This window comes from Heteronotia binoei, chromosome 21 (assembly GCF_032191835.1).
Source record: "Heteronotia binoei isolate CCM8104 ecotype False Entrance Well chromosome 21, APGP_CSIRO_Hbin_v1, whole genome shotgun sequence".
Taxonomy (NCBI): Eukaryota; Metazoa; Chordata; class Lepidosauria; order Squamata; family Gekkonidae; genus Heteronotia; species Heteronotia binoei.
This window is the reverse complement of record NC_083243.1, coordinates 19,239,052-19,265,222: the sequence shown is the minus strand read 5'-3', so window position 1 is coordinate 19,265,222 and position 26,171 is coordinate 19,239,052. Positions and strand designations below refer to the sequence as shown.

The 26,171-nt window shown below is 47.2% G+C and overlaps 1 protein-coding gene across 1 annotated transcript in view; it reads right to left on the bottom strand.

Moving 5' to 3' along the window:
- Positions 1-26,171, bottom strand: part of SYNE2 (spectrin repeat containing nuclear envelope protein 2) — a 407,300-nt gene that overhangs the window by 212,252 nt on the left and 168,877 nt on the right. The window contains exons 47-54 of the mRNA XM_060261546.1: positions 23,006-23,150; positions 20,695-20,913; positions 18,317-18,585; positions 17,038-17,206; positions 10,652-10,807; positions 8,927-9,067; positions 5,484-5,666; positions 3,031-3,168 (exon numbers count right to left, since the gene is read on the bottom strand). Coding sequence (XP_060117529.1) covers positions 3,031-3,168; positions 5,484-5,666; positions 8,927-9,067; positions 10,652-10,807; positions 17,038-17,206; positions 18,317-18,585; positions 20,695-20,913; positions 23,006-23,150 — 1,420 coding nt within the window. The remainder of the gene's footprint in view (positions 1-3,030; positions 3,169-5,483; positions 5,667-8,926; positions 9,068-10,651; positions 10,808-17,037; positions 17,207-18,316; positions 18,586-20,694; positions 20,914-23,005; positions 23,151-26,171) is intronic.

The following is a 26,171-nucleotide window of genomic DNA, read 5'->3' as shown; positions in this document are numbered from 1 at the left end:
CAAAGGAGCTCCTGCTAGAATTCCACCCCTGGTTCTAACCATGAAAGGATTTAATTAGGAAGCACCAAGATGGATGTTTGTACAAGTTGGGTCAGATTACTTTTCAATTAAACATGAGGAAGAACTTCTTGACAGTTAGAGCGGTTTCTCAGTGGAACAGGCTTCCTCAGGAGGTGGCGGGCTCTCCTTCCGGGAGGAGGGCAGGAAGGGTTGCATCTGTGCTTAGTTCTTGTGGCCCTTTCTTACATGACCAGGGAATTGCTGTTTGCCACTTTGGGGTCAGGCAGCAATTTTTCTCCAGGTCACTTTGACTAGGGAATCTGGAGGGTCCTCTCTCTCTCTCTCTCTCTCTCTGCCGTCTTCTGGGCGTGGAGCAGGTGTCACTGGATATGTGTGCGGGGAGGTATTGGCGAATCTCCTGCAACGTGCAGTGGGTTGGACTAGAATATTTGAAAGGCTGTCATTTAGGAGGGCAAGGAACTGTTTCGTTTGGCAGCCGAGGATAGGACCCGAAGCGATGGGCTCAAATCACAAGCAGAAAAATACCGGCTGGATAGTAGGGGGAAAAGTTTTACGGTCAGAATAGCTCAGAGGTGGAACCAGCCGCACAGGAAGGTGGGAGCTCCCCTTCATTGCGGCTGGATGATTATTTGTCAGAGATGCTTTAGGCTGGATGATTAGTTGTCAAAGATGCTTTAGGCTGATCCTGCTGGTCTGTATGGCTGGTCTGTATGGCCCCTTCCAACTCTATGATTCTATGACCCTGGAGGTACTTTCCAACTGTATGATTATATGAGATCGTCAGAGGCCTGTTGGCTCTTGAGAGTCCAGATTACCTCAGTAGGGACCCTTTTCTTACCCAAATCAGTCAGAGCACTGAATCCCTTTACAAATCTTCTATAAAAATTTACGAAGTCCAGGGATGACTTTATGTCCTTTTTTGTGAGTGGCTTATAATATAAATATTACAGCCCCGTTAGTCCAGGGGTATCAAACATCTGGCCCAGGGACCAAATCAGGCCCCCGAGCAACTGGCTGTCATCTGCTTCTTTCTTCCGCTCCCTTGCTTCCTTCTGCGTAACAGCTTGCTATGCAAAGCTTGCTCAATCACACAGGAGCTACAAAACAAAACCTCTATTTTCTCCATTGGCTGAGGCTCCTCCTTTGGGGAGGAAGGTGGGGAAGGAAGAGCTTGCTTTGCCTGGCTATCCTAATCGCACAGCAGAGCTACTGAGCCAAGCCTCTCTTCCTTCTGTTGGTTGAGGCTCCTTCCCCTCCTGCTCCCCGGGGGAAAGAAGGAGGAAAGAGCCAGAGTTTCCTTTGCCCAGTTCCCTGGATCCCGTGGGAGAAATACAAAGAAAGCACCTTTAAGAGTGCTAATATTATAAGCATATTTTAATTTTTTTAAAAAAATCTAATTATGTTTGTCTGTGTCCTTTATAAAGTTTATATCTCTGCTATTTAATCTTAAATAGATACACATATGGCCCAGCCAAACATGGCCCGGCCTGACAAGGTCTCATTTATGTCAGATCCAGCCCTTATAACAAATTAGTTCGACACCCCTGCTTTAGTCCATCAGAATCCAAGGTAGTCTCTTTTCTCTAGGCTCTTGGCCCAATTATAGTTTTTTGCTCAAATGGTATCAGGTGATGATGACAATCCAATCAGAACACATTCTCCCTGGAACCCTCTAGAACAGGGGTGGCCAATAGTAGCTCTCCAGATGTTTTTTGCCTACAACTCCCATCAGCCCCAGTCATTGGCCATGCTGGCTGGGGCTGATGGGAGTTGTAGGCAAAAAACATCTGGAGAGCTACCGTTGGCCACCCCTGCTCTAGAAAATTGCCTCATCACTCCTGATTCCCCCTCCCATTCTGTGGGCCACAAGTTTTTAAGAACATTCCTAACACTGCCCTTAAAGATGAGAGCATTGAGGCCCAATTAGCAACAATTTCAAAGTGGAATGAACCCGTTACCATTCGCATTAATCCCCGGGGTGCTTTGCCTCACACCCATCCTTTCTCCTGGACTAGTGAAAATTTTTCCTCTGTTCCTTCAGGGTGGAGTATAGGAGGAGCACCCTGCCCTGGATGGCCCAGGTTAGCTTGCTCTTATGAGAAGCTAAGCAGGGTCAGCCCTGGTTAGTCCATGGATGGGAGACCATCAAGGAAGCCCAGGGTTGCTCTGCAGAGGCAGGCAACGGCAAACCACCTCTGAATAGTCTCTTGCCTTGAAAACACCACAAAAGGTCTCCCTAAGCCAGCTGTGACCAATGTTCCCTCTGAGTTATGGAGTCTTCTGAGCAAAAATTCTACGTTGGGAGTGACTGGCATTAAAGTTCTGAGCTACGGCATAAATCAGTTTGCTCTGGTTTTGTGGAAGACAACTTTTCCGTTTGGGAGCGGGGCACGATGGTTTCAGATGATACAATTGTGCACTTTATTTCTATTAGTTTGGTGTGGTGGTTAAATGTGCAGACTCTTATTTGGGAGAACCGGGTTTGATTCCCCACTCCTCCACTTGCACCTGCTGGAATGGTCTTGGGTCAACCATAGCTCTGGCAGAGGTTGTCCTTGAAAGGGCAGCTTCTGGGAGAGCTCTCTCAGCCCCACCTACCTCACAGGGTGTCTGTTGTGGGGGAGGAAGATAAAGGAGATTGTGAGCCAGTCTGAGACTCTGAAATTCAGAGTGGAGAGCTGGATATAAATCCAATGTCGTCGTCTTATTATTACTACATTGTAAAATATAATAAAATAATTATACAACTCACGGCCCAGTTGCTAACAGACCACAGACCGGGACCGGTCCAGGGAACACTGGTTGTGACTTGACCTCACACACACAAACTGCTGTATTATAATCACAGAAAGAGTTCAGGTTTCCTAATTTCTGAGCTGTTGAAATTTATTTAAGTGTGACTTCAAGTGTTTGGGCACACACGGAAAGTGGGAGGTACACAAGAGTTTAAGGCCAAGCAATGTTTATAAACTTGGCCTCCAAGCACTGAAAAGATGGAGACCCACTTACCTGGAGCGCGCTGGCATGTTTGTTCAATGCTTTTGCTGAGTCGCTCTTCGCCTCCTCTGTCAGCAGACGGTTGGTGCTTTCGAGCCACGTCCTGCTGCTCTTCAGGAGCTCCTCACTCTCTTCCATCTTGCTGGCAGCCTTTAAACAGAAAACATCACTTGTGATTCTGCATAAGGAGCAAGCATCTCAAATGGCCGAGTGCTGCTGCAGAAATATCATTCTCTGCAGGGGCGGAATTCTAGCAGGAGCGCCTTTGCATATTAGGCCACGCACCCCTGATGTAGCCAATCCTCCTGGAGCTTACAAAAAAGAGCCTTGTAAACTCTTGCAGGATTGGCTATATCAGGGGTGTGTGGCCTAATATGCAAAAAGGAGCTCCTGCTAGAATTCCACCCCTGGTTCTCTGGCATAAACAGTGCAGTTGGTGGCAAGAGTCACACTCCAAAATGGCATTTTTGACCATGATTTCCATCCCTCGCTTGGAAAGACAGTGACAGGAGAAGAAAAGGGTTAAGAGGAGGGGAAGAGTATGGGGGAAATTACTGGGGGCTGTAAGAAGAAACGTAAATAGGCACATGTGGTATAGAAGCCTCTGCAATCCTCCTCTGGAATAAGAACATAAGAGCCCTGCTGGATCGGACCAGTGGTCCATCTAGTAGTGCAAGATCCTGTCTCACACAGTGGCCAACCACTTCCTCTGGAGGGCCAACAACAGGACACAGAGACTGAGGCCTTCATTAGAACATCAGAAGAGCCCTGCTGGATCAGGCCAGTGGCCCATTTAGTCCAGCATCCTGTCTCACACAGTGGCCAACCACTTCCTCTGGAGGGCCAACAACAGGGCACAGAGACTGAGGCCTTCATTAGAACATAAGAAGAGCCCTGCTGGATCAGACCAGTGGCCCATCTAGTCCAGCATCCTGTCTCACACAGTGGCCAACCACTTCCTCTGGAGGGCCAACAACAGGGCACAGAGACTGAGGCCTTCATTAGAAAATAAGAAGAGCCCTGCTGGATCAGGCCAGTGGCCAATTTAGTCCAGCATCGTGTCTCACACAGTGGCCAACCACTTCCTCTGGAGGGCCAACAACAGGGCACAGAGACTCAGGCCTTCATTAGAACATAAGAAGAGCCCTGCTGGATCAGACCAATAGAAGTACTTCCTTTTATCTGTTCTAACCTGACGGCTCATATTGTGAGAAAGGGAGAAAAGTACTTCTTTCTCTGCCTTCCCTATCCCGTGCATAATCTTGTAAACCTCTATCGTGTCGCCCCTCGTGTCAAAGCCCTAGCAAAAGAGTGTGAGATCATGTAGGAAGCGTGCCTTATTCTGACATGGATTTTGTGACTTCAAAGATCTTAAATAAAATAATATTTGGAAATGAACTAGACAATGAACTAGAAAACTAGAAAAAGGTACACTTCCCACTTCGACATTCCCAAGCGAAGGAAGCAGATAAATTTTCATGGTGTTCTTGTTATGAACATTGCTTGGTCTCTCTCTCTCTGGTTTTTTTATATTTGTGTGTGAGAGAGAGAGAGAGAGTGCACCTGGAAGTCAGAGAGAGAGAGAGAGGGAGAGCGCACCTGGAAGTCATGGAGACCTCTCATGAGTCACCCCTACTCAGGACCGGCTCGCCCACTAGGCAAACTAGGCGGTTGCCTAGGGCGCGGGAGGGCGGAGGCGACAAATTGGGCTCCCCACCCCCTCCTGGTGCTCCAGGCAAGCACCTAGTTTGCCTGCCACCTCCGCCCACCGGCCGCTACCACCCGCTGCCACCACCACTGCTGCCCGCCCCCTTCCCTTCGCCTCCCCTCCGCCACCGGCCGCCCCTCCATTCCCTTCCCTGCCACCGCGATCACAGCATACAGTGCAGCGGCGGCGGCACCCCCTTCCCTTCGCCCCCCACCCCCGTTCACAGCCCGACGTGGCTTAAATCTTATCTTTAGAATGACGCAGCTGAAATGAAGGCTTGGCTCCCCTCCCTTTCGGTTCTGGAAAGGAGGAGGGAGCCAAGCCTTCATTTCAGCCCCATCGTTCTAAAGATAAGATTTAAGCCGCGTCGGGCTGTGAACGGGGGGTGGGGCGAAGGGAAGAGGGTGATGCCGCCTCGCGGCATCGGGGGGAGGTTTCAATGGAATGCAGTGCTGCTTTGCAGCACTGCGGGAGGGGGGTGCAGGGCGGGGGAGGGGGTGCCTGCCTGAAACACCACACACCCTTGTTCCGGCACTGCCCCTACTGGGGGCCTGGAGGATATTCAGAGAGGTGGCTGAATAATGCCTGCCCTGCCCTCCCGACTGCTGGTATTCCTTGGAGGTCTCCCATCCAAATACTTGCCAGAGTCAACCCTGCTTAGCTTCCAAGACTGGACATGCCTGGGCTACCCAGGTCAGGGCAACATTGCTTGGTCTCTTGATAACATACAGCGTCATTCCCTCTGGCTGTTTCTTACCCTGTTTATTTGTGCTGTCCTGCGCTCGGCACGCTGCGAGACTTGCTGGTATTGCTGCAGCGGGATCATCAAGCGATCCATCAGCTCTTGGGCCTGGCAAGGGTCTTGCTCGACAATGTCTTGGACTTCGGCGTCCAGCTCATTCATTTTGTAATGCCAAAGGTCTAGCAAATCCCAGATTCTCTGCAGGCGTCAGAGCATTCCAGTTAAGAAAATTAACACATTAACACACACACATACGCACAAAGGGATATCCCCAGCAGTGCCAACATTTGTGTAAGTTTGGAGCGACCCACAAGATGCAAGAGTAATTTAGGAGCAAGACAAACGTAAAAGGATTCTGGACTGGATCCAAGATACTTTGGACCAAAGTAACACTTGAATTTCCCACTTCAATAATCTTTACTGGCACATCGAACAACAAGGAACCAATCCATCAAAGGGCAATTTGCAAATACACTAAGCGCCTCCTTAGATGCAGGACTGGTGCGTGGAAGTAGGCCAAGAAGCTGGCCACCTGCGGTGCCACCTGGCTTAGGGACGCCACGAGGTGCCCCCTCTTCTCGTGCCTGCAGCCTTCCTGATTTTGCCAAGGCTCGGGAAGTCTCGGCAAAGTCGGGGGCGTGATGTCATCGGGGCGTGCGCACTTTGCGTGTGCGAAGAAAACACTTCAGGTGGGGGCGGGGGTTGGGGTTCAGCCTGGGCCGCAAGAACCCTAGTGCGGGGCCTGCCTAGATGCTAAATATAAAAATTTTGCAACCATTTCAATTACCGATTGGTTCCAAGTTGACAACAGGAAGAAAATTCCCCACTTCACTCTTTCCACTGCAAGTCTCTGAAGATTTGCTGATGTGGTTATAGGGAACTCTTGTAAACAGCATGATAGGAGTGAAACGGGAATCTCGGTCATGGCAGAGAGGTCTGTCAAGGGCTGGGTCCAGACCGGCGGTTTAAGCCGACACAGGGACAGCTCGTAGATGGAATTAAAAAATCTAGTCCAAATGTGCTCATCTGCCTCCCGTCCAGCTCCTGTATTCATCCTGTCTTCTGATGGCTCTTACAAAGTTAAAGGTAGTCCCCTGTGCAAGCACCAGTCGTTTCCGACTCTGGGGTGACGTCGCATCACAACTTTTTCACGGCAGATTTTTTAACGGGGTGGTTTGCCATTGCCTTCCCCAGTCATCTCTGCTTTCCCCCCCAGCAAGCTGGAGACTCATTTTACCCACCTCGGAAGGATGGAAGTCTGAGTCAACCTTGAGCCGGCTACCTGAACCCAGCTTCCACCAGGATCGAATTCAGGTCGTGAGCAGAGAACCTGGACCGCACTACTGCAGCTTTACCACTCTGTGCCAGGGGGTTCTGATGGCTCTTAAGGCAGCTCAAAAAGCTGCCACATGGGTAGCAAATTCTTTTGCTGCACACAATCCGCCTTTCCAGGCATCTGAACTTCCAGAGAGCTCAAGTGAGGCAGACTGGTGGTGCGAACCCACCAATTCGCTCTAGGCACTCACCAGTATTCTTTTTTTTAAAAAAAACTACCCTAGGCGCATGAGTGCATAGACACTAAAAAAATGTAAGGAACAAAAGAAACTCAACCCATACTAAATGGATGGTGCGCAACAACGAAAAAGATGGTGCTTTTTTGGCCCTGGCCCTGACCTGGTGGAATCAGCTCCCTACAGAGGTTCAAGTCCTCCTGGATTTGTTATCATTCCGGAGGGCCTGTAAGACGGAGCTGTTCTGCCGGGCCTAGGGCTGAGGCAGATGGACGTCCTGACCATCTAAACTGGCCCCCCTGCACTGATTGCACTGATCTGTCCACACCATCCATGCCCCCTTAATGTGAGCAGCGGCTTAATTGCTTTAATTTTAAATTGTTTTAGCTGTTTCAATTGTTTTAAACTGTTTGATTGTTTTATTATGTTGGAAGCCGTCCTGAGCCCACTATGGGAAAGGGGCGGCCTATACATCTGTTGAAATAAAATAAACAAAAACATCATAAGAACATAAGAGAAGCCATGTTAGCCCAACACTCTGTGTCACACAGTGGCCAATATATATGTGTGTGTGTATATATATATATATACCACACACACATATACATACATACATATATACACACACACACAGAGTGGCTAATAGCCACTGATGGCCCTCTGCTCCATATTTTTATCTAATCCCCTCTTGAAGCTGTCTATGCTTGTAGCCGCCACCATCTCCTGTGACAGTGAATTCCACATGTTAATCACCCTTTGGGAGAAGAAGTACTTCCTTGTATCCCTTCTAACCCGACTGCTCGCAATTTCGTCGAATGCCCACGAGTTCTTGTAAACAGCATGATAGGAGTATTATTTACAAATAAATACACAAACAACTGTCTGACAGCTCTGAAGCACCCCTTGTGCGAGATAACAGGCGCCTCACACAGGAGCATCTGATCGCTTTCTGTCTGCTCCAGTTTGGGGCGGCACAGTTTGGGGTGACTCCAGTGCACCTGAACTGCTTGTCTGTACCTGGCCAAGGGGCAGCTATGGTGATGAAAGGGAACCCTCATAGTCAGAAGCAGTAAACCTCTCAATACTCACGTTAGGAGGCAACATCAGGGGAAGGCTTCGGCCTCTATGTCCTGATGCTGATCCTCCAGAGGAACTGGTTGACCACTGTGTGAGACAGGATGCGGGACTGGATGAACCTCTGGTCTGACTCTATCACCAGGGCTCTTCTGATGTTCTAATGAAGGCCTTGGCCTCTGTGTCCTGGTGTTGGCCCTCCAGAGAAACTGGTTGGCCCCTGTGTGAAACAGGATGCTGGACTAGATGGACCACTGGTCTGATCCAGCAGGGCTCTTCTGATGTTCTAAATGAAGGCCTCAGCTTCTATGCCCTGTTGTTGGCCCTCCAGAGGAACGGGCTGGCCACTGTGTGAAACAGGATGCTGAACAAGATGGACCACTGGTCTGATCCAGGTGGGCTCTTCTTATGAAGGTCCTGTTGTTGGCCCTTCAGAGGAACTGATTGGTCACTATGTGAGATGGGATGGTGAACTAGATGGATCAGTGATCTCATCCAGCAGGGCTCTTTTTATGTTCCTATCCTAGCCTTTAGTGGAAATTATCCAATATACCTAGCAAGTAGCTTCCCCTTATTGAAGAGTGCCCTTTCTATCCCCTCCAGCTTTCTCTGCATGTTAGCATGGAAGCCTTTAGAGTTCTTCTCCATTAAAGGAGAACTTCATCCTTTTTTTTTGCAGCAGAAACTCCTTTGCATATTGGGCTACACACTCCTGATGTAGCCAGTCCTTCTGGAGCTTACAGTAGGCCCTGTAATAAGAGCCCTGTCAGCTCTTGGAGGATTGGCTACATCAGGGGTGTGTGGCCTAATATGCAAAAGAGTTCCTGCTGCAAAAAAAAGCCCTGGTATTAGCAAAGCATGGCAGGATGTTACCTTTTGTATTTCTTTGGCTTTTGTTACATCTGCACTCTTCTGCTGTAACATGTTTTCAACAGCTTGGAGGCCTTTATTAATGTCTTCTATTTTTTTATCTGTGGTGTAGTGAGGGGAGTTTTTCAGGACTTCAGCACTGACCTTAAAAAAGAAAGAAAAAAATCAGGAGGAAACAAATCTATGGAGGAAAAATGGAAGAGGAATTCAGAAACAAAACCACATACTCTTAGATATTTCAATTAGGTTCAATTCTTTTTCCCTTCAAAAGTCAAATATTCTAAGTTCCCTTGAACCCTGAGAAAAGGTGGGGCGTAAATGATTTAATACTGTAAGCTACCTTCTGTCAAGTAGAAAGGCAGGTAATAAAACGTTTTTAATCAATAAAGTAATAAATGCATTCATCTAGAAAGATTTTCTGTTTCAGTAATATATCTTTAACAAGATGGAGACCACCATGAAACAAGTGTAAGGGCAAGGCTTTTTTTGAGCAGGAACACACAGGAACGCAGTCCCAGCTGGCTTGACATCCGTCAGTGTGGCTTAAAATGCAAATGAGTTCCTGCCGGGCTTTTTCTACAAAAAACCCCCTGTGCAAAACAATGGTGTCACCTGGGGGAGTGACCTAAAATGCTAATGAGTTCCTGTCGGGCTTTTTCTTAAAAAAAAAAAAACCTGTGCAAAACAATTGTGTCATCTGGGGGAGTGGCCTAAAATGCAAATGAGTTCCTGCTGGGCTTTTTCTGCCAAAAAGGCCCTCTGTAAGGGAATAATCTGGAAATCTCACCCCTCAAAATATTGCACTCCATGGGGCTTCAGCAATCTGACTTCTTTCCCCTACCCCCCTGTAATGTCATTCTATCGCTGTCAACATTTCATTCCTTCTGGGGCATGTTAATATATCTTTTTTAGTCATATCAGGTCTTTTTCCCCTTTTGGTTCCTTTACAAAGTTAAATTTCTTTATACTGGAGGTTGTACTCAGAGTATGCAGAGAGTCTAAGTGTTCCCTCTGAAGCTGCAGAGTCTTGTGAGCAAAAATTCTGCTTTGTGAACTACTGGTATTAAAAGTTATGAGCTGCTGGCATTACAGTTGTGAGCTACTGCATAAATTATTGTGCTCTGGGGTCAATTTTCCTGGACTAAGACAAAAATATGTGAGCTGGAGGCTAAAAATATGTGAGCTAGCTCACGCTAACTCAGCTGAGAGGGAACACTGGCAGAGACCCGTCTTGTCTATGAATGACCTCATTGGTTTTGTTATCCACGCAGGGGTCTGACCACTCTTTTTTGACTGCAGCAAAGTAACTGGATGGACCCCCCCCCCCCGTCCTCTATGTCACCTCCTTTACTCTATTCCTTCCTTGGTTCTATGGTGTTCTTACTGCTCTTCCCCCTCCCCTTAAAAAAAAACTGCTGTTAAACTGGTTTCTGAAGCTTAAAGAAAGGATATAGTGTCTTATTTTCTGTTAGGAGGAGGATAGCTATTAAATTTTTAAAGCTATTCAGGTCTCAGCCTGCTTAGAACCTGAGTAAGAGATGAACAAATTGAGCAGTGAATAGCTCAGGAACACACTGGGGATTACTACAAATAACGTCTGCATGGCAAAACCCTGTAAACCCTGATATAACCTTGCTCTGCATTTTTGCAAGAAAGAATGTTCCTCCCAGAACCCAGGGGGAAAAAAGCTGTTTTGAGCTTCCAAATGAATAAATCTTGCGTTTTTACCTTTTCTTCTAAGTCTTGCAAAATCTGCTTGCAATCCTCCGCGTGTTTTTCAATCTCCACAGGGACTATCGTGTACATTTCAGAGTACTTGATCCGTAGTCTGTCCATGATCTGCTCAAGAGTTTCTTTCTGACTGTCAAGGGCTCTCTGGATCTCCTAAGAAATGGAAGGATTTAATCAATATTTGAATTCCTCCTCCCTGCATTGTGTTTAGGAGACAGACAGGTCATTTTTTGTGTTACAAAGCTTCATTTGACTACGTAAAACAAGCGGATTAAACCTGAGAGATACTCACTTTGTCCAGCCACATGAGGCTTTTCAATCCACCAAGAATAAAATAAACCTGATACCATTTCATTGTCCTATCAAGGCAGGTGAAATAATAACTCGAGTACATAAAAATGCCTCTGTGATCAGTACTCCATAACATGCCCATTGCTAAAATGAAACAAAAAATTATGTAAACTCCCCCCCTGTCTCGCCCCTGAAAAAGGTTCCAGCAACAATAAAGGGCTGATTAAAGTAATAGATTCAAAATCAGGAGCATTGCTTTTTGTGTACTTCATTGAAACACCCTGGCAAAACGGTAGTTTCCAGTCCTGGAAGAATATCAGTTTCATGCAATAAAAGAAAATGGACAATCGTCTATTGCCTGTGGCCCAGAAATTTAATCTGATCTCTTGGACTCAAACAGACAAGTGTTAAGGAAACACATTGGGGAGAACTGTCTAGGCTCTTCAGCTGTGAAACGTATTTCAGTTGCAATTACGCTTCCCAAAACCAGAAGACGTTTCAGCCTTTAAAAAGCCAATTGCCCCGTCTTTTGGGTGATACCAACTTTTTTTAAAAAAAATGATCAAAAAAGGCTTGAATGATCAACCCAGGGCTTTTTTTGAGCAGGAACGCAGTTCCGGCTGGCTTGGTGTCAGGGGGTGTGGCTTTATATGCAAATTATTTCCTGCTGGGCTTTTTCTACAAAAAAAGCCCAGGATAAATCCTTGAAAGAATCCCTGTATTGTAAGAAAACGCGCGCGCGTGTGTGTGATATCTTCCTTCCCCTCTCTGCAATCCTCAACTAGAGTTACCAGCAGGGCTTTTTTTTTGTAGCAGGAGCTCCTTTGCATTTTAGGCCACACACCCCTGATGTAGCCAATCCTCCAGGAGCTTACAGGGCTCTAAGTACAGGGCCTCCTGTAAGCTCCAGGAGAATTGGCTATATCAGGGGGGCGTGGCCTAATATGCAAAGGAGGTCCTGCTAGAATTCCTTACAGGGCTCTAAGTACAGGGCCTACTGGAAGCTCCAGGAGGATTGGCTACATCAGGGGGTGTGGCCTCATATGCAAAGGAGGTCCTGCTAGAATTCCTTACAGGGCTCTCAGTACAGGGCCTACTGGAAGCTCCAGGAGGATTGGCTACATCAGGGGGGTGTGGCCTAATAGGCAAAGGAGGTCCTGCTAGAATTCCTTACAGGGCTCTTCTTACAGGGCCTACTGGAAGCTCCAGGAGGATTGGCTACATCAGGGGGTGTGGCCTCATATGCAAAGGAGGTCCTGCTAGAATTCCTTACAGGGCTCTCAGTACAGGGCCTCCTGGAAGCTCCAGGAGGATTGGCTACATCAGGGGTGTGTGGCCTAATATGCAAAAGAGTTCCTGCTACAAAAAAAGTCCTGGTTTCCAGCCTCCAAGTGATGTCTGGAAATCTCCTAGGATTACAACTGAACTTCAGACAACAGAGATCAGTTCACCTGGAGAAAATGGCCACTTTGGAAGGCAGAATCTCTGGCATTATACCCAAACCCTGCTCTCAAAGGCTCCACCCCCCAAATCTCCAGGCATTCTGCAACCCGGAACTGGCAACCCTATCCTAAGGCAGACATCTTCTTCTAAGACTCCTGAAGTCAATAGGCTTAGTAGTAGGATTAAACTCTACTCAGAACTGCCCAGAAAACATATTTGCATAAAGAGCTGCCGCAATCCTTTGTCAATGTCAGGCAACCAGAGGCAAAAGAAGACTGAAATTCTGACCCTCCAATGGTCGAGCAAAAAAAAAGGATGCATGTAGCAGGCCATACAGAGAGGAGAAAACCTGCACCCCTTGGAATTCTCTCAAATAGCTTGGAAACACACAGAAGCTTTTGCCTGGTTCAGGCAATACTCTCCTACAACCTCTCATTGTGATATGGGGAGTGAGACCGTGCTTGCCCCCATGGTATCTGAACAGAGCATATTCAGCAAAGCAAATTGCCTTATACTGAATTAGACTGGTAGCGGCTTTCCAAGATTAGATACGTAGAGTTGGAAGGGACCTCTTGGGTCATCTAGTCCAACCCCCTGCACAATGCAGGAAATTCACAAATACCTCTCCCATACACATACACAAACACAGAGTGACCCCTGCTCCGTGTCCAGAAGGTGGGGAAAAAACTCCAGGATCTCTGGCCAAACTGGCCTGGAGAAAAACTGCTGCCTGACCCTCAAGGTTTTTGGCAGAGGTCTTTCAGGTTACCAACCACATGATCCCTTTTAACTGGAGATGCTGGGGATTGAACCTGGGACCTTCTGCATGCCAAGTTGATGTTCTACCACAGAGCCACAGCCACTCCACCCTAAACCAGATGGCTTTCACCACTTTTAAGCTGTCTTTTATGATTTTCTTCTAGCCTGAAGATTGTTTTACAAATATCATTTTAGGGAGCTGGGTGTAAATGCTGTTTTTCTGCCAGTGGCTTGTTTTTAATTATTGATACTACTTACACTGCTGTTTTTAATGGTTTCCTTAAATTATTTTTATTTGTGAGCTGCCTGGAACTGGTCTCTGGAATGGAGGCATATTAATTGAGTAAATCAATACAAGCACCCCAGATAAAGTCCATGCTGAGCTTAGGAGCACCAGCTTAAATGTGTATACCATACTGAAATCTTACAGGCACTATGGCTGTCCAGGAATGAAACTGTGGTGCGATTTCCCCCAGTCTGTTTTAAAGACTTGAACTGATTGGACAAAGAGATTGCGAAGACCTCTTTCATTGGTCATCTCAGAACTGCTGCTGGTCGCTTCAGACCACTGGACCTCGGAGCAAAATGTGTTGACTGAACTGTCTGCAGCTTCTGAAGAATCCAGAAGAGCAGCTCTGTACACCCTAAGGGGATGCAGTGAGTGTCAAGGGGTGGGAAGGCTTGAACTTTGGCCTCCCAAGTCCAACCCCATCCACTGAGCTATAATGACTACTGAGCAACTTGGTAGAAAACAAGCCTGAGTTTTCCCCCTTAGACCTTTGAAACAAAACGTGCTCGAGATTTATGTTTTTGCTTTTTAAGCAAAATTTGAAAGGTCAGAAAAGGGACTGGGGGTATACCAAACACACATCAAACTGCCTTACATCAAACTGCCCAGTTTGGAGTAATGGCTAAGTGTGCTGGACTTTTATCTGGGAGAACTGGGTTGGATTCCCCACTCCTCCACTTGCAGCTGCTGGAATGGCTTTGGGTCAGCCATGGCTCTCGTAGGAGTTGTCCTTGAAACGGCAGCTGCTGGGAGAACTCTCTCAGCCCCACCTACCTCATAGGGTGTCTGTTGTGGGGGAGGAAAGGAAAGGAGACTGTGAGCTGCTCTGAGACCGAGATAAATCTAATATCTTCTTTTTCTTATCTGAATCAGACCATCAGGGTCAGTATTGTCTTGTCAGGCTGCCAATGGTATAGGGGAGGGACGGTGGCTCAGTGGTAGAGCATCTGCTTGGGAAGCAGAAGGTCCCAGGTTCAGTCCCTGGCGTCTCCAAAAAAGGGTCCAGGCAAATAGGCATGAAAAACCTCAGCTTGAGACCCTGGAGAGCCGCTGCCAGTCGGAGAAGACAATACTGACTTTGATGGACCAAAGGTCTGATTCAGTATAAGGCAGCTTCGTATGTTCGTATGTTCAGTGCAGTGTTTCCCATTTGCAGGGTCGTGACCCAATACCGGGCCACGAAAGCCTCACTACTGGGTCACAAGAAAAGTCAAAGCTAGCCCCGCCCCCAGCAAAGCTAGCCCTACCCCACCTCTGTGTTGTGCAGAGAGGAGCTGGGCTGCCTCTCCTTCCTTCTCCCCCGCTCCCAGTGTTTGAGGGAAAAGCTAGCATCTACTGGCACTTTAGACCCATGAAGTGTTCTTCAAGGTATGAGCTTTCATGTGCCTTGCAGTATGTTCTTTTGGGGAGATTTCCCTGGGAGTTCTGGGCAGCAAAGAAGGGTGTGTGTGTGTTTTTCAGCCGGGAGGGGTGGGGAGTGGGCATTCCAGCAGCTATTTTTTTTACCAAACGACCCCTGGGCAGAATCTGATGGTGAGGAAGGCTTTTTCTTTGTCCCCCCCTTCTTTCTTTCTTTCTTTCTTTCTTTCTTTCTTTCTTTCTTTCTTTCTTTCCCTGCAAGTGATGCTCTGTCTGTATTCTTGGTGCTGCGGGGGGTGGGGGGGAGCGACAGTAGGAGGGCTTCTAGTGCCCTGGCCCTACTGGTGGACATTCTGGTGCTTTTGGGGCATTGTATGAGGGAATTTTGGACTGGATAGTCCACTGACCTGATCCAACATGGTTCCTCTTATGTTTATGTTCTTTCTTTCCATGTCTTTCCTTTCCTTTCCTTTCCTTTCCTTTCCTTCCATTTCATTCTTTCCCTTTCTCTTTCTTTCTTTCCTTCCATTTTTACTGGATTAAACTTTTCTGTTCATCATACTGTTGCTGCAGACATAGGAGCTCTGCCAATGAAAAGTTGGCACCCCCAGTTGTAGCCAGGTGGCCTTCTATGAGATTTCTGTGTGAGTGAGTGAGAGTGAGAGGTGTGGGGCAGAAAGAAATTATTGGAGATTACTGCGGCATATCACAACAGCACTGGAAGAGATGGTACTATGAACCTGGCACCATTTTACTGGTCCTGCTTTTAACAGCTGTCTGACACCAAAATTAAACTCCTCCTGTAGATATTAAAAAGGATGAAAGTAGTTCACTGGCTAAGTATCTGCACAACAGGTTGCTTTTAAAGGCATGGGAAACAGCCAGTAAAAAGCTGCAAGCCCCTCATAAATATCCTTTTTGGGACAACTACAGAAAAGCTTGTATGAACTTCATATAACTTGAAATTAATTCATTAATTGCAGTACAATTCTCTGCTACCTTTCACAGCAATTTCCCCATGTTTCAACCAAAGAAAAATATGAAAAATAGATGTCAAAAGATTTTCTTGAAACCAAGCAAGCCTGGTTGTAGCTTGAGGCAGGGTTCCAGTAGTAGCAGCTGAAGGAAGGGCCTACTAAATGTGTCAGCATATTTTGAGGTAGAGCAGCTGCCAGGGCTCAGTGTGGGTGGTACACAGTGCTGGCATTCCTGATGGCAAAGGCAACAGCACTCCCAACTGCATACACTGGCCAGTGCTGCTGAGGAAGGGGTGTGTAGGTGGTGCAGGCAATTGAACATGGGCATTAGGAGTGCTTGCAAGCTGGAGAAGAACAGATAGCTGCATGCAGGTGTGGGAGTGGAAAGAGAGGACTGCCCACTTTCCACCCCCATTTTGGCTCAGCATGAGTTTCAGAGAGATTTTTCTGAAAATGAATTTACTTCCGAAGAAGAGGCATCACTGGAAAAGATAGAGTTTTGGTTCACTGTGCCCCAGAAGGGACATCACTTGGTCCTTGACACCACAGGAAATTACGTAATTCCTGTCTCCTGGCTCCACCCCCAAAGTCTCCTGGCTCCACCCCCGAATTTTAGTGGGCCACGAAGGAGAAGTGTAAAAATAACTGGACCACGGGAAAGAAAAGTTTGGGAAACCCTGGTATAGTGGTTACAGGGGTGGAATTCTAGCAGGAGCTCCTTTGCATATTAGGCCACACACCCCTGATGTAGCCAATCCTCCAAGAGCTTACAAAAAAGAGCCTTGTAAGTTCTTGGAGGATTGGCTACGTCAGGGGTGTGTAGCCTAATATGCAAAGGAGCTCCTGCTAGAATTCTACCCGAGTGGTTAAGAGCAGTGGACTCTAATCCAGGGAACTGGACTTGATTCCACACTCCTCCACGTGAAACCATCTGGGTGACCTTGGGTCATTCACAGAGCTCTCTCAGCCCCAAAAATAAGTCTAGCTCAACACCTAGTGGTGCATAACACTAAAAGGGGCTAGTACTTAACCACACACAACACCATACAATAATTAATTAATTTCTAGAATCTCAAGCAAGGGTCTTTTACATCGCCTGCTCCTTAATCTTTTTAGCTGGAGATGCTGGGGATTGAACCTGGGACCTTCCGCATGCCAAGCAGCCATAGTCCCTCCCCAGGGGGAAGCTGCTGAGTCACAACCCCTCCACAGGCCCTATTCCACAAGTACGTCTCTGGTCCAAAACAACCAGACAGACAGCCAACCTCAAGTTTTGCCGTCCTTTCAGGAAGTGCCTCTGAGTCCAAGCTACGAAGCAACAGCATGGAGTCTTGCAAGGAATTCTTCACAGCATCTATTTCATCGCTTGCCTTGGCCCGGTCTTGAATCTCAGACAGCACAGCATCCTTTTGCTTCTGAGCCTTTTGTTGGAGCCTGAGAAACAGGAACAATGTTCAGGAGATGTTTCAAGGGAAACCGGGCTCCATGGAATGGGGTAGGGGTTGTTAAGAGACAGCCAACAACAGTCTGTTTCTTTTCCTCTTTTTGAGGAATCTGGAGTCAAGTCCTAGTCAATTCCATTTTGATTTAAAAGAGATCCATTTTGAACAAAAGAGAAACTTGGAGAGAGGAGGGGCAAGAAGGGAGGTTCTGCAAAATTTCAGAAAATGTCACAATGTCCTCCCACCAACTTTCCGTACCCCTGTGAGAGTGCCACCACTGCAAGGACTCAAGTTAACGAAAAGATGCATTGATTTCTTTCATCAAAGAGAAAGGAAAGAGAAATTTCTCTTTTAAAAACAGAAAAAGTGAATGAGAATCAGTGGTCAATTTATTTTTTTAAAGAATTTTGGAATAAGCCATTTCCCTCCACATAGCAAGACTAGAAATGGGGGCTTCTATTATCATCTTGCTATACTGTATCAAATCTGTACCTCGCTCTTTAGGAGAATACGCAAATCTTGTCCTAATGTTAAAAAAAACAACACAACTGATGCCAATGTAAAGCACCCATTCCCGTTAAAAGATGAAAACAACAAGACACATGGGTGGGATGCAAGAAGAAAGAGCACTAAAAAATTGATTTTGGGAAATATTAAGATCAATGGTCTGTAAAATCATTCTAAAAAAACAGCACAGGAAAATATGCAGTGAAATATCCTAAAATATAGCAGTCACATAAGAGCAAGGCAATAAATAAATGTCCATTGGTGTGGTAGTGGAAGAATGTATCCAGAAGGTCGGGAGGGGGATTAAATCTTTGCCTGAAACCATACAGATTATAAATTCAGAGTCAAATCAATTTTTGTGGGCAGAGAGTTCCACAACACAGGTGCCACAAGTGAGAAGGCCCTGTTCCTGCTATAACTCATTTGGTCACATAAGTGGAGTCACACAAGGGGTAAGTTTTCTGATTACAATTTCAATTGTGGAGCACATTTGTACAACAGAAGGCAAAGTTTCTAGTCTTAGACTATGCAGAGCTGAAGTTATTTTCTGAAGCAATTTACTTTACAGAACATAAAATGTTACAGGAATACTTACTCATTCAGTCTATCTTGCATGACACGAATTTCCCTCACAACAGGAACGCCTTCTGCCTTCTCTGTGGGACCCTGAGGGATGTTTAGAATGTGCCTTATGCGGTCAAGTATTAAGCGCAAGAACAATTCCTCAGCGTTCACACCGTCCTGGTAACAGTTTGCGCATTCCAGAAATGCCTGCAGCTCCTCTTTGGTGGACCTCTCTTTCTCCTTGGGGGTTTCAGGTAAATCTTCCTGAAGATTGTCTAGAATGATTGTCTCTCGCTCAATCTAGACAGGATGCAATGCAGGAGAGAGGCAAGTGAGATGGGGCAGCAACTACTAAAAGATGTGGGAGCCATTTATACCAAATGCTGTCTGAATCCTCCTTGTTAAAATGGATTGCTTGTATAAAGAAGAAAATATCCACCTTAGATTTATCTATGGATTCTGGCCTTGGGTCAGCCATAGCTCTGGCAGAGGCTGTCCTTGAAAGGGCAGCTGCTGTGAGAGTCCTCTCAGCCCCACCCACCTCACATGGTGTTTGTTGTGGGGGAAGAAGGTATAGGAGATTGTAAGCCGCTCTGAGACTCTGAGATTCGGAGTGGGCGGGGTATAAATCCGATATCTTCTTCTCTCTGTATGCTCCCTCTTATAAATGCATATTATCTAATTAAACATAGAATTTTATATATGATACTACATGTCTTAGGTTTCTAGACCCAATTCTGCTCAATATTACAAGATGCTCAGATGCTGCAAAGGTATGATGTCTTCTGAAAGATTTGTCACCTGAAAAAACTGAAAAGGTTGCTTTATTCTTGAGTCTGGTAATCAAGGATAATCAAGGATCGATTGTTCATTGTACAGCTGTATATGATTGGCTTATTTTGTTATTTCTGTTATCTCTTTTTTGCCTTATTTATAATCTGATATATGCCAATAAAGGCTTGTGTTTGTTTGTACTTAAAGATGTGATTAAAGATCTGATTTTACACAGGGAGTAAGAATTATTTCATCACTGATGTTCAACTGAAGTGCATGCACACCATTAGATAAATTTCCTCTTCTATATAATACTTAATATAGTCGTTAGAATGTCAGACCGAGTTCTGGGAGACCCAGGTTTAAAGTCTCCATTCTGCCACAGAAGTTTTCAGGGGGACCCAACGCCAGACACATTAAGGCCGAACCTACCTCGCAGGGTTACTGGGAAGATAAAACAGAGGAGAGAACAATGTTCTCAATGAGGTAGGGGGGTAAGGAAGAGCTTGCATTGCCAGGCTATCACAATCACACAGCAGAGCTACTGAATCAAGCCTCTCTTCCTTCTATTGGTTGAGGCTCCTCCCCTTCCTGGTCCCGTGGGGAAAGAAGGAAAGAGCCAGGGCTTCTTTGCCCAGTTCCCTGGATCCCATGGGAGAAATACAACGAAAGCAACTGGTGATGTCAGGGGGTATGGCCTAATGTGCAAATGAGTTCCTGCTGGGCTTTATCTACAACAAAAGCCCTATGTATAATTTAAGTAGAATGTATAAAAAAATTAAGTAGAAAGTTCTGTGGAATCCCTACAACTTCATAGGTTTTGAATGGAAGGTATTTAACCATGTGTTTAGCTCCCCTAGTGAGATACAGCATCGGTAGACTAGTTAAAGTAAATGACTTGGAGTCATGTCAGAGGATAAAAGATGGTCTGCGTTATTATTTATTGAGGCCCTCAAAGCAGCTTACAGCTTACAATATAAACAAAACAGATTAAAAACGCTAGTTAGGACTGCCAAAGTTGAAAAGCTCAGTCAGTCAAAATGCAGCCCTAATTAAAACTGTCTTCAACTGCTTCCAGAGGAATGGCAACGGGGATCTAGGCACACCTCCCTGGAGAGGCTTGTTCCATAATTGGGGGGCTGCCACGGAAATTGTTCCATAATTGGGGGGGCTGCCTCTCTCGTGTCCCCACAAATTGGTGGGTAGAAGAACACACACACCACGAAAAGGTAAAAGGTGGTTCCCCTGTGCAAGCACCAGTCGTTTCCGACTCTGGGGTGACGTCACATCACAATGTTTTTACAACAGGCTTTTTTATGGGACGGTTTGCCGTTGTCTTCCCCAGTCATCTACACTTCTCCCACCCCAGCAAGCTGGGTACTCATTTTACCGACCTCGGAAGGATGGAAGGCTGAGTCAACCTCGAGCCGGCTACCTGAAAACCCAGCTTCTGCTGGGGATCGAACTCAGGTCGTGAGCAGAGAGCTCAGGCTGCGGCCCTGCGGCTGTACCACTCTGCGCCACGGAGCTACACAACCCCACACAACATAAACCAATTCAAAATTCCATAAGGAGTACTGACAGCTGCAGCGACCCCCAAGGTGCCCCCACTCCCCACACCCCCCAGTGACTCACTTCCTCGCTGACAGATTTCCACTCCTGGCTCTGCTCCTCACACCTGCTCTCCCATTCCCTGGCAGCCTGGAGCAAACTCAGCCACTTCAGCCACACCGCTGACAGGACGCTGGCAAGCAGCAGGCGGTCGTCTTCTGTGCACATCCCGCTCAGACATCCCAAGTCCTGCCGCAGCTTCATGAGATCCTCTTCAGCTGAAGCCAGTCGGGAGGCCAATGCCTTTCAAGGAAAAAGCATCCAAAAGCTTTGCTTTTTAAAATTTAATCATGAATGAACATAAGAGAAGCCATGTTGGGTCACGCCAATGGCTCATCCAGTCCAACACTCTGTCACACATAAGAACATAAGAGAAGCCATGTTGGGTCAGGCCAATGGCCCATCCAGTCCAATACTCTGTGTCACACATAAGAACATAAGAGAAGCCATGTTGGGTCAGGCCAATGGCCCATCCAGTCCAACTCTCTGTGTCACACTTAAGAACATAAGAGAAGCCATGTTGGATCAAGCCAATGGCCCACCAGTCCAACACTCTGTCACACATAAGAACATAAGAGAAGCCATGCTGGGTCAGGTCAATGGCCCATCCAGTCCAACTCTCTGTGTCACACTTAAGAACATAAAAGAAGCCATGTTGGATCAAGCCAATGGCCCACCAGTCCAACACTCTGTCACACATGAGAACATAAGAGAAGCCATGTTGGGTCAGGCTAATGGCCCATCCAGTCCAACACTCTGTGTCACACATAAGAACATAAGAGAAGCCATGCTGGGTCAGGCCAATGGCCCATCCAGTCCAACTCTCTGTGTCACACTTAAGAACATAAGAGAAGCCATGTTGGATCAAGCCAATGGCCCACCAGTCCAACACTCTGTCACACATGAGAACATAAGAGAAGCCATGTTGGGTCAGGCCAATGGCCCATCCAGTCCAACACTCTGTGTCACACATAAGAACATAAGAGAAGCCATGCTGGGTCAGGTCAATGGCCCATCCAGTCCAACACTCTGTGTCACACATAAGAACATAAGAGAAGCCATGCTGGATCAGGCCAGTGGCCTATCCAGTCCAACACTCTGTATCACAGAGTGGCCGAAGTACACACACACACACTGTGGCTAATAGCCACTGATGGACCTCTGCTCCATATTTTTATCCAATCCCCGCTTGAAGCTGGCTATGCTTGTAGCAGCCACCACCTCCTGTGGCCGCAAATTCCACATGTTAATCACCCTTTGGGTGAAGAAGGACTTCTTTTTATCCATTCTAACCCAACTGCTCAGCAATTTCATTGAATGGCCACGAGTTCTTGTATTGTGAGAAAGGGAGAAAAGTACTTCTTTCTCTACTTTCTCCATCCCAGGCATAATCTTGTAAACCTCTATCATGTCATCCCGCAGTCGATGTTTCTCCAAGCTGAAGAGCCCCAAGCGTTTTAACCTTTCTTCATAGGGAAAGTGTTCCAAACCTTTAATCATTCTAATCATTCAATGGAATTAAAGAATAAATTTCAAAGCTTCTATCTCGCGATTAGTAGCGTTGTAAAGAGCGGTAAAGCTGCAGCACTGCAGTCTGAACTCTCTGCTCACAACCTGAGTTCGATCCCAGCAGAAGCCACGGCGTATTGTTGGAACTCTCTGTCTGGGGCAGTGATGCTCTGTATTCTTGGTGCTTGGGGGTGGGGCACAGTGGGAGGGCTTCTAGCCCCACTGGTGGGCACCTGGGTTTTTTGGCCACCCAGACAAAACCAGGAGGTACTAAGGAGGGGAGAGGTCCCTGGTATATCTACCACAGGGTTCTCCTGGTCTGAGGTCACTAACAGTGCAATCCTAAGGAGAGTTACTCCATTCTAAGCCCACTGAAATGAATAGGCTTAGACTGGAGTAACTCTCTTTAGGATTGCACTGTAAGGATCATAACAGCATACCTTTCCCATGTTCTAGATGTGCATGAAATGGAGTGCTTTGAACACTCTTTGAAAAACTCTGAAAAGGTAAAGGTAGTCCCCTGTGCAAGCACCAGTCGCTTCTGACTCTGGGGTGATGCTGCATCGTGATGTTTTCACAGCAGACTTTTTTTATGGGGTGTTTTGCCACTGCCTTCCCCAGTCATCTACACTTTCCCCCCATTTTACCGACCTCGGAAGGATGGAAGGCTGAGTCAACCTCGAGCTGGCTACCTGAAGCCAGCTTCCGCCAGGATCGAACTCAGGTCGTGAGCAGAGCTTAGGACTGCAGTACTGCAGCTTTACCACTCTGCCCCACAGGGCTGTTGAAAAGCTCCATATAAATGCAAAACGGTGTTACTTGTCACCTTGCTTTGTTCAGACTGCTCCAAAGCTTCTTTGTAAGATCCCGGCGTGCAGTATAAAGTTTTCCCAACCATCTTCTCTATATCCTGAAGATCAGCGCATATCTTCTCTTTGGATTTTGTAAAGCTGCGGTATTTTTCAAAACATCTGCAGACGGCAACAGTGTTACAAGAGGCTGTTTAAATGTACCCCATTTTGATCAATTACGGAATTATCCTCTCTCCATTTTTATCACTGGCATAAAGCATAACACAGACACACAAAATAGGCTGGATTTCCTCTCCGTTTTTCTCATTAAAGATAAAAGTGTCATATTCTAATCAAGTTGCTGAGTGCCTTGATCCTTTTCCAAACCCGTCATTTTAGGTTCCTATTCAGCCACAGAACTTGAATTGTTCCTGGATCTCCCCTGACCTTCCCCCAAGCCAGGTCGTCTCTTTTTAACACAAGCTAACCAGTTCCTTGCCTTTTTCCCCCTCACTTTCTCCTACCTTAAACTCTCTGGCAACAAATCTTCTTGCCGAAGCTCAAAGAGGGCACAAATGAATCGTTACAAAACAAGGTAAGTGAGAACCATAATGGAGCCCATTTACACATTTCCCAGGCAAAGTCGTTCGAGTTGTTACATTTCAATGTCACAGAAAATTTCTGTGCAACTCTGATCTGAATTACAGGAATGCATTAAGGCAGGATTACGGCATTATGAAATGGGGTGCAGCTTAATGGTTCAAGAATGCGACCTGAGATTTTCCAAGTTCAGACCTAATCTCGGCCACGAATCCAGCAAATGGTCTTTGGCAGCCCATCCTTCCATCAGCGGGGCTGCCCAAATACGTTGCTATTATTTTATTTACCTCATTTATAGTTGTTAAAGCCACGAGCTACCATGGACGCCCAGACAGAGATTTCATGTGGCTCCCCCAACCTAAACATCGTGTGAAAACGATCACATGGCTTGGAACAGGGCCCTTGGAATTTTGCCCCCCACCCCCGAATTTGCCTCTGTCATGATTTTGGGCCTGGGAGGCCTGCAGGCCCCAGGGAAGCCTGCTTAGGAGTTACTGGGAAGAGCCTACATTTCCCAGGATCCCTCCTATCCCTCTGATTGCGTGGCTTGGTTTCGGAGGGAAACTGGCCCAGAGAGGGATGGGGCCTGGGAGGAGAAGATAAAAGGACCAAGCCCAGGCAGGGGGTGTTCTTTTCCTAGGAGGCAGAGCTGAGGAAGAGCTGCTGCCAGGAAGAGACCCTTGCCCTGTGAGGAAGGGTGAGTAGGCCCAGGTCTGACTGACGGTTTAGGGACAGTAAATTCAGACGGATTAGGGCATTTGATTATTTTTCCCTTCACCCCTTTTACTGTTTTATGCACCTTGTTTGTTATATTGCACTGACCTATTATTTGGTCTAAGCTAAGCGAGGCCTGGAAGGGCTTGGGAGGGTACTCTGGGCCTTCTCAAGGGAGATCCTTAACCCAGAGTGGTGGCAGCAATTGGTAAGACCCCCCTGAGTTGTGACAGCCTCATTAGCAGCCTAATAGCTTGGCCTACCCTGCTCTTGTCAGAGCTTGGGAGGTACGCAAAATTGGCCATGCACTCAGGGCTTTTTTTGTAGCAGGAACTCCTTTACATATTAGGCTATGCTCCCAATGTAGCCAGTCCTCAAAGAGCTCACAGTAGGCCCTGTAAAAAGAGACCTGGGAGCTCTTGGAGGATTGGCTACATCGGGGGTGGGGAGGTGCCCTAATATGCAAAGGAGCTCCTGCTACAAAAAAAGCCCTGCCCATGGTTAGGATGGGAATCCACCAAGGAAGACTGGGATTGCTATGTAGAAGGCAATGGCAAACCACATCTGCTCATCTCTTGCTTGGAAAACCTCACAGTTCCACCTCAAGGGGTCACCATGAGTTGGTTGTAACTTGATGGAATCCAGAGACTGCAGCTGTTGCAGAATGCAGTGGCCAGGCTGTTACTGGGGCTCTCCGTGTGGGAGCACATACAGCCTGGGCTGCGAGAGCTGTACTGGCTGCTGATAGTGTACAGGATTCACTACAAGGTGTTGGTTATTACCTTTAAAGCCCTATAGTGCCGAGGATCTGTCTACCTTAGAGACTGTCTCTCCCCATATTTTCTCCGGGGGGTACTTAGATCTGGGACATGGAATCTGTCATTGATCCCTGGGCTGAGGGAGGCAAGATTGAAGACCACTAGAGCACGGATGTCAAACGTGTAGTTCAGATAGTAGTATATGGGGGGGTGGGTGGGGGGTGGGCTCCCCCTGGGAATCCTACCCCCCCCAGGGAAAGTGCATGCGCAATACATAGCCTCTCCTCTCCCGGTGTAGTGAACGCCGCGTGGTCACTGTCTGGCTATGCCTGGCAGATGGTCACTGCAATGGCCTCTCCTGCATTACTGCATCCGTAGCAACACCTTCTCGCTGGTCCCCCCCGTTTTCACAGAGTTTGCTACGTCATGGTGCGACCGAATTGTCCGGCGGTATAACCGGATGGGCAGGCTGGGCCCACCAACCTCGTCAGCCTAAGAGAAGGAAAACTCTAACATCAAACCCGGGCAGATAGAGCTCGTTAATGTAACACCTACCACCTGGAGGACTCACTGCCGGCGTCCCGGCTTACTGGGCCATGGCAGATGACCCCCAGGTGAAAGGGTGGAGCCAGTACCGCGCACACTGCACTTCACCTAAAAAATTCCTCTGCGCAGGCCTGAAGGGCATATCCACACACACAACCCACAACGTATCAAGTCCTGCAGCGATAGGCAAGGGGCGAAACGGCAGGTGGAAGGTGCCACTGGAAGCCGCAGTCCCGATCCTGCATGTAGGCGGTTCAGGATATTGGTCGCCTGATGCTAACCCGGAGACGAAAGCATCTTTCGGCAGCACCCTGAACGACCAAGCAGCCTCATCTAGGGACAGCACTGCTTGCTCCACACGGAGAGGGGCCTAGAAAAGGTGGCCTAAACAAAGCTCGTCTCCCCCACCCCAGTTGGCTAGCCGCGGTCAACGGGCATCCTTACTTGCGGTCGAAAAATAACAACAAAGAAAAGGCATGCACCTGCCTCACAAAGTGTGCAAAGACTAAAGCTTGCGTGTTGGAACATCAGAACCATGCTTGACACAGTAGGCAGTGGACGCCCTGAACGACGCTCTGCTCTA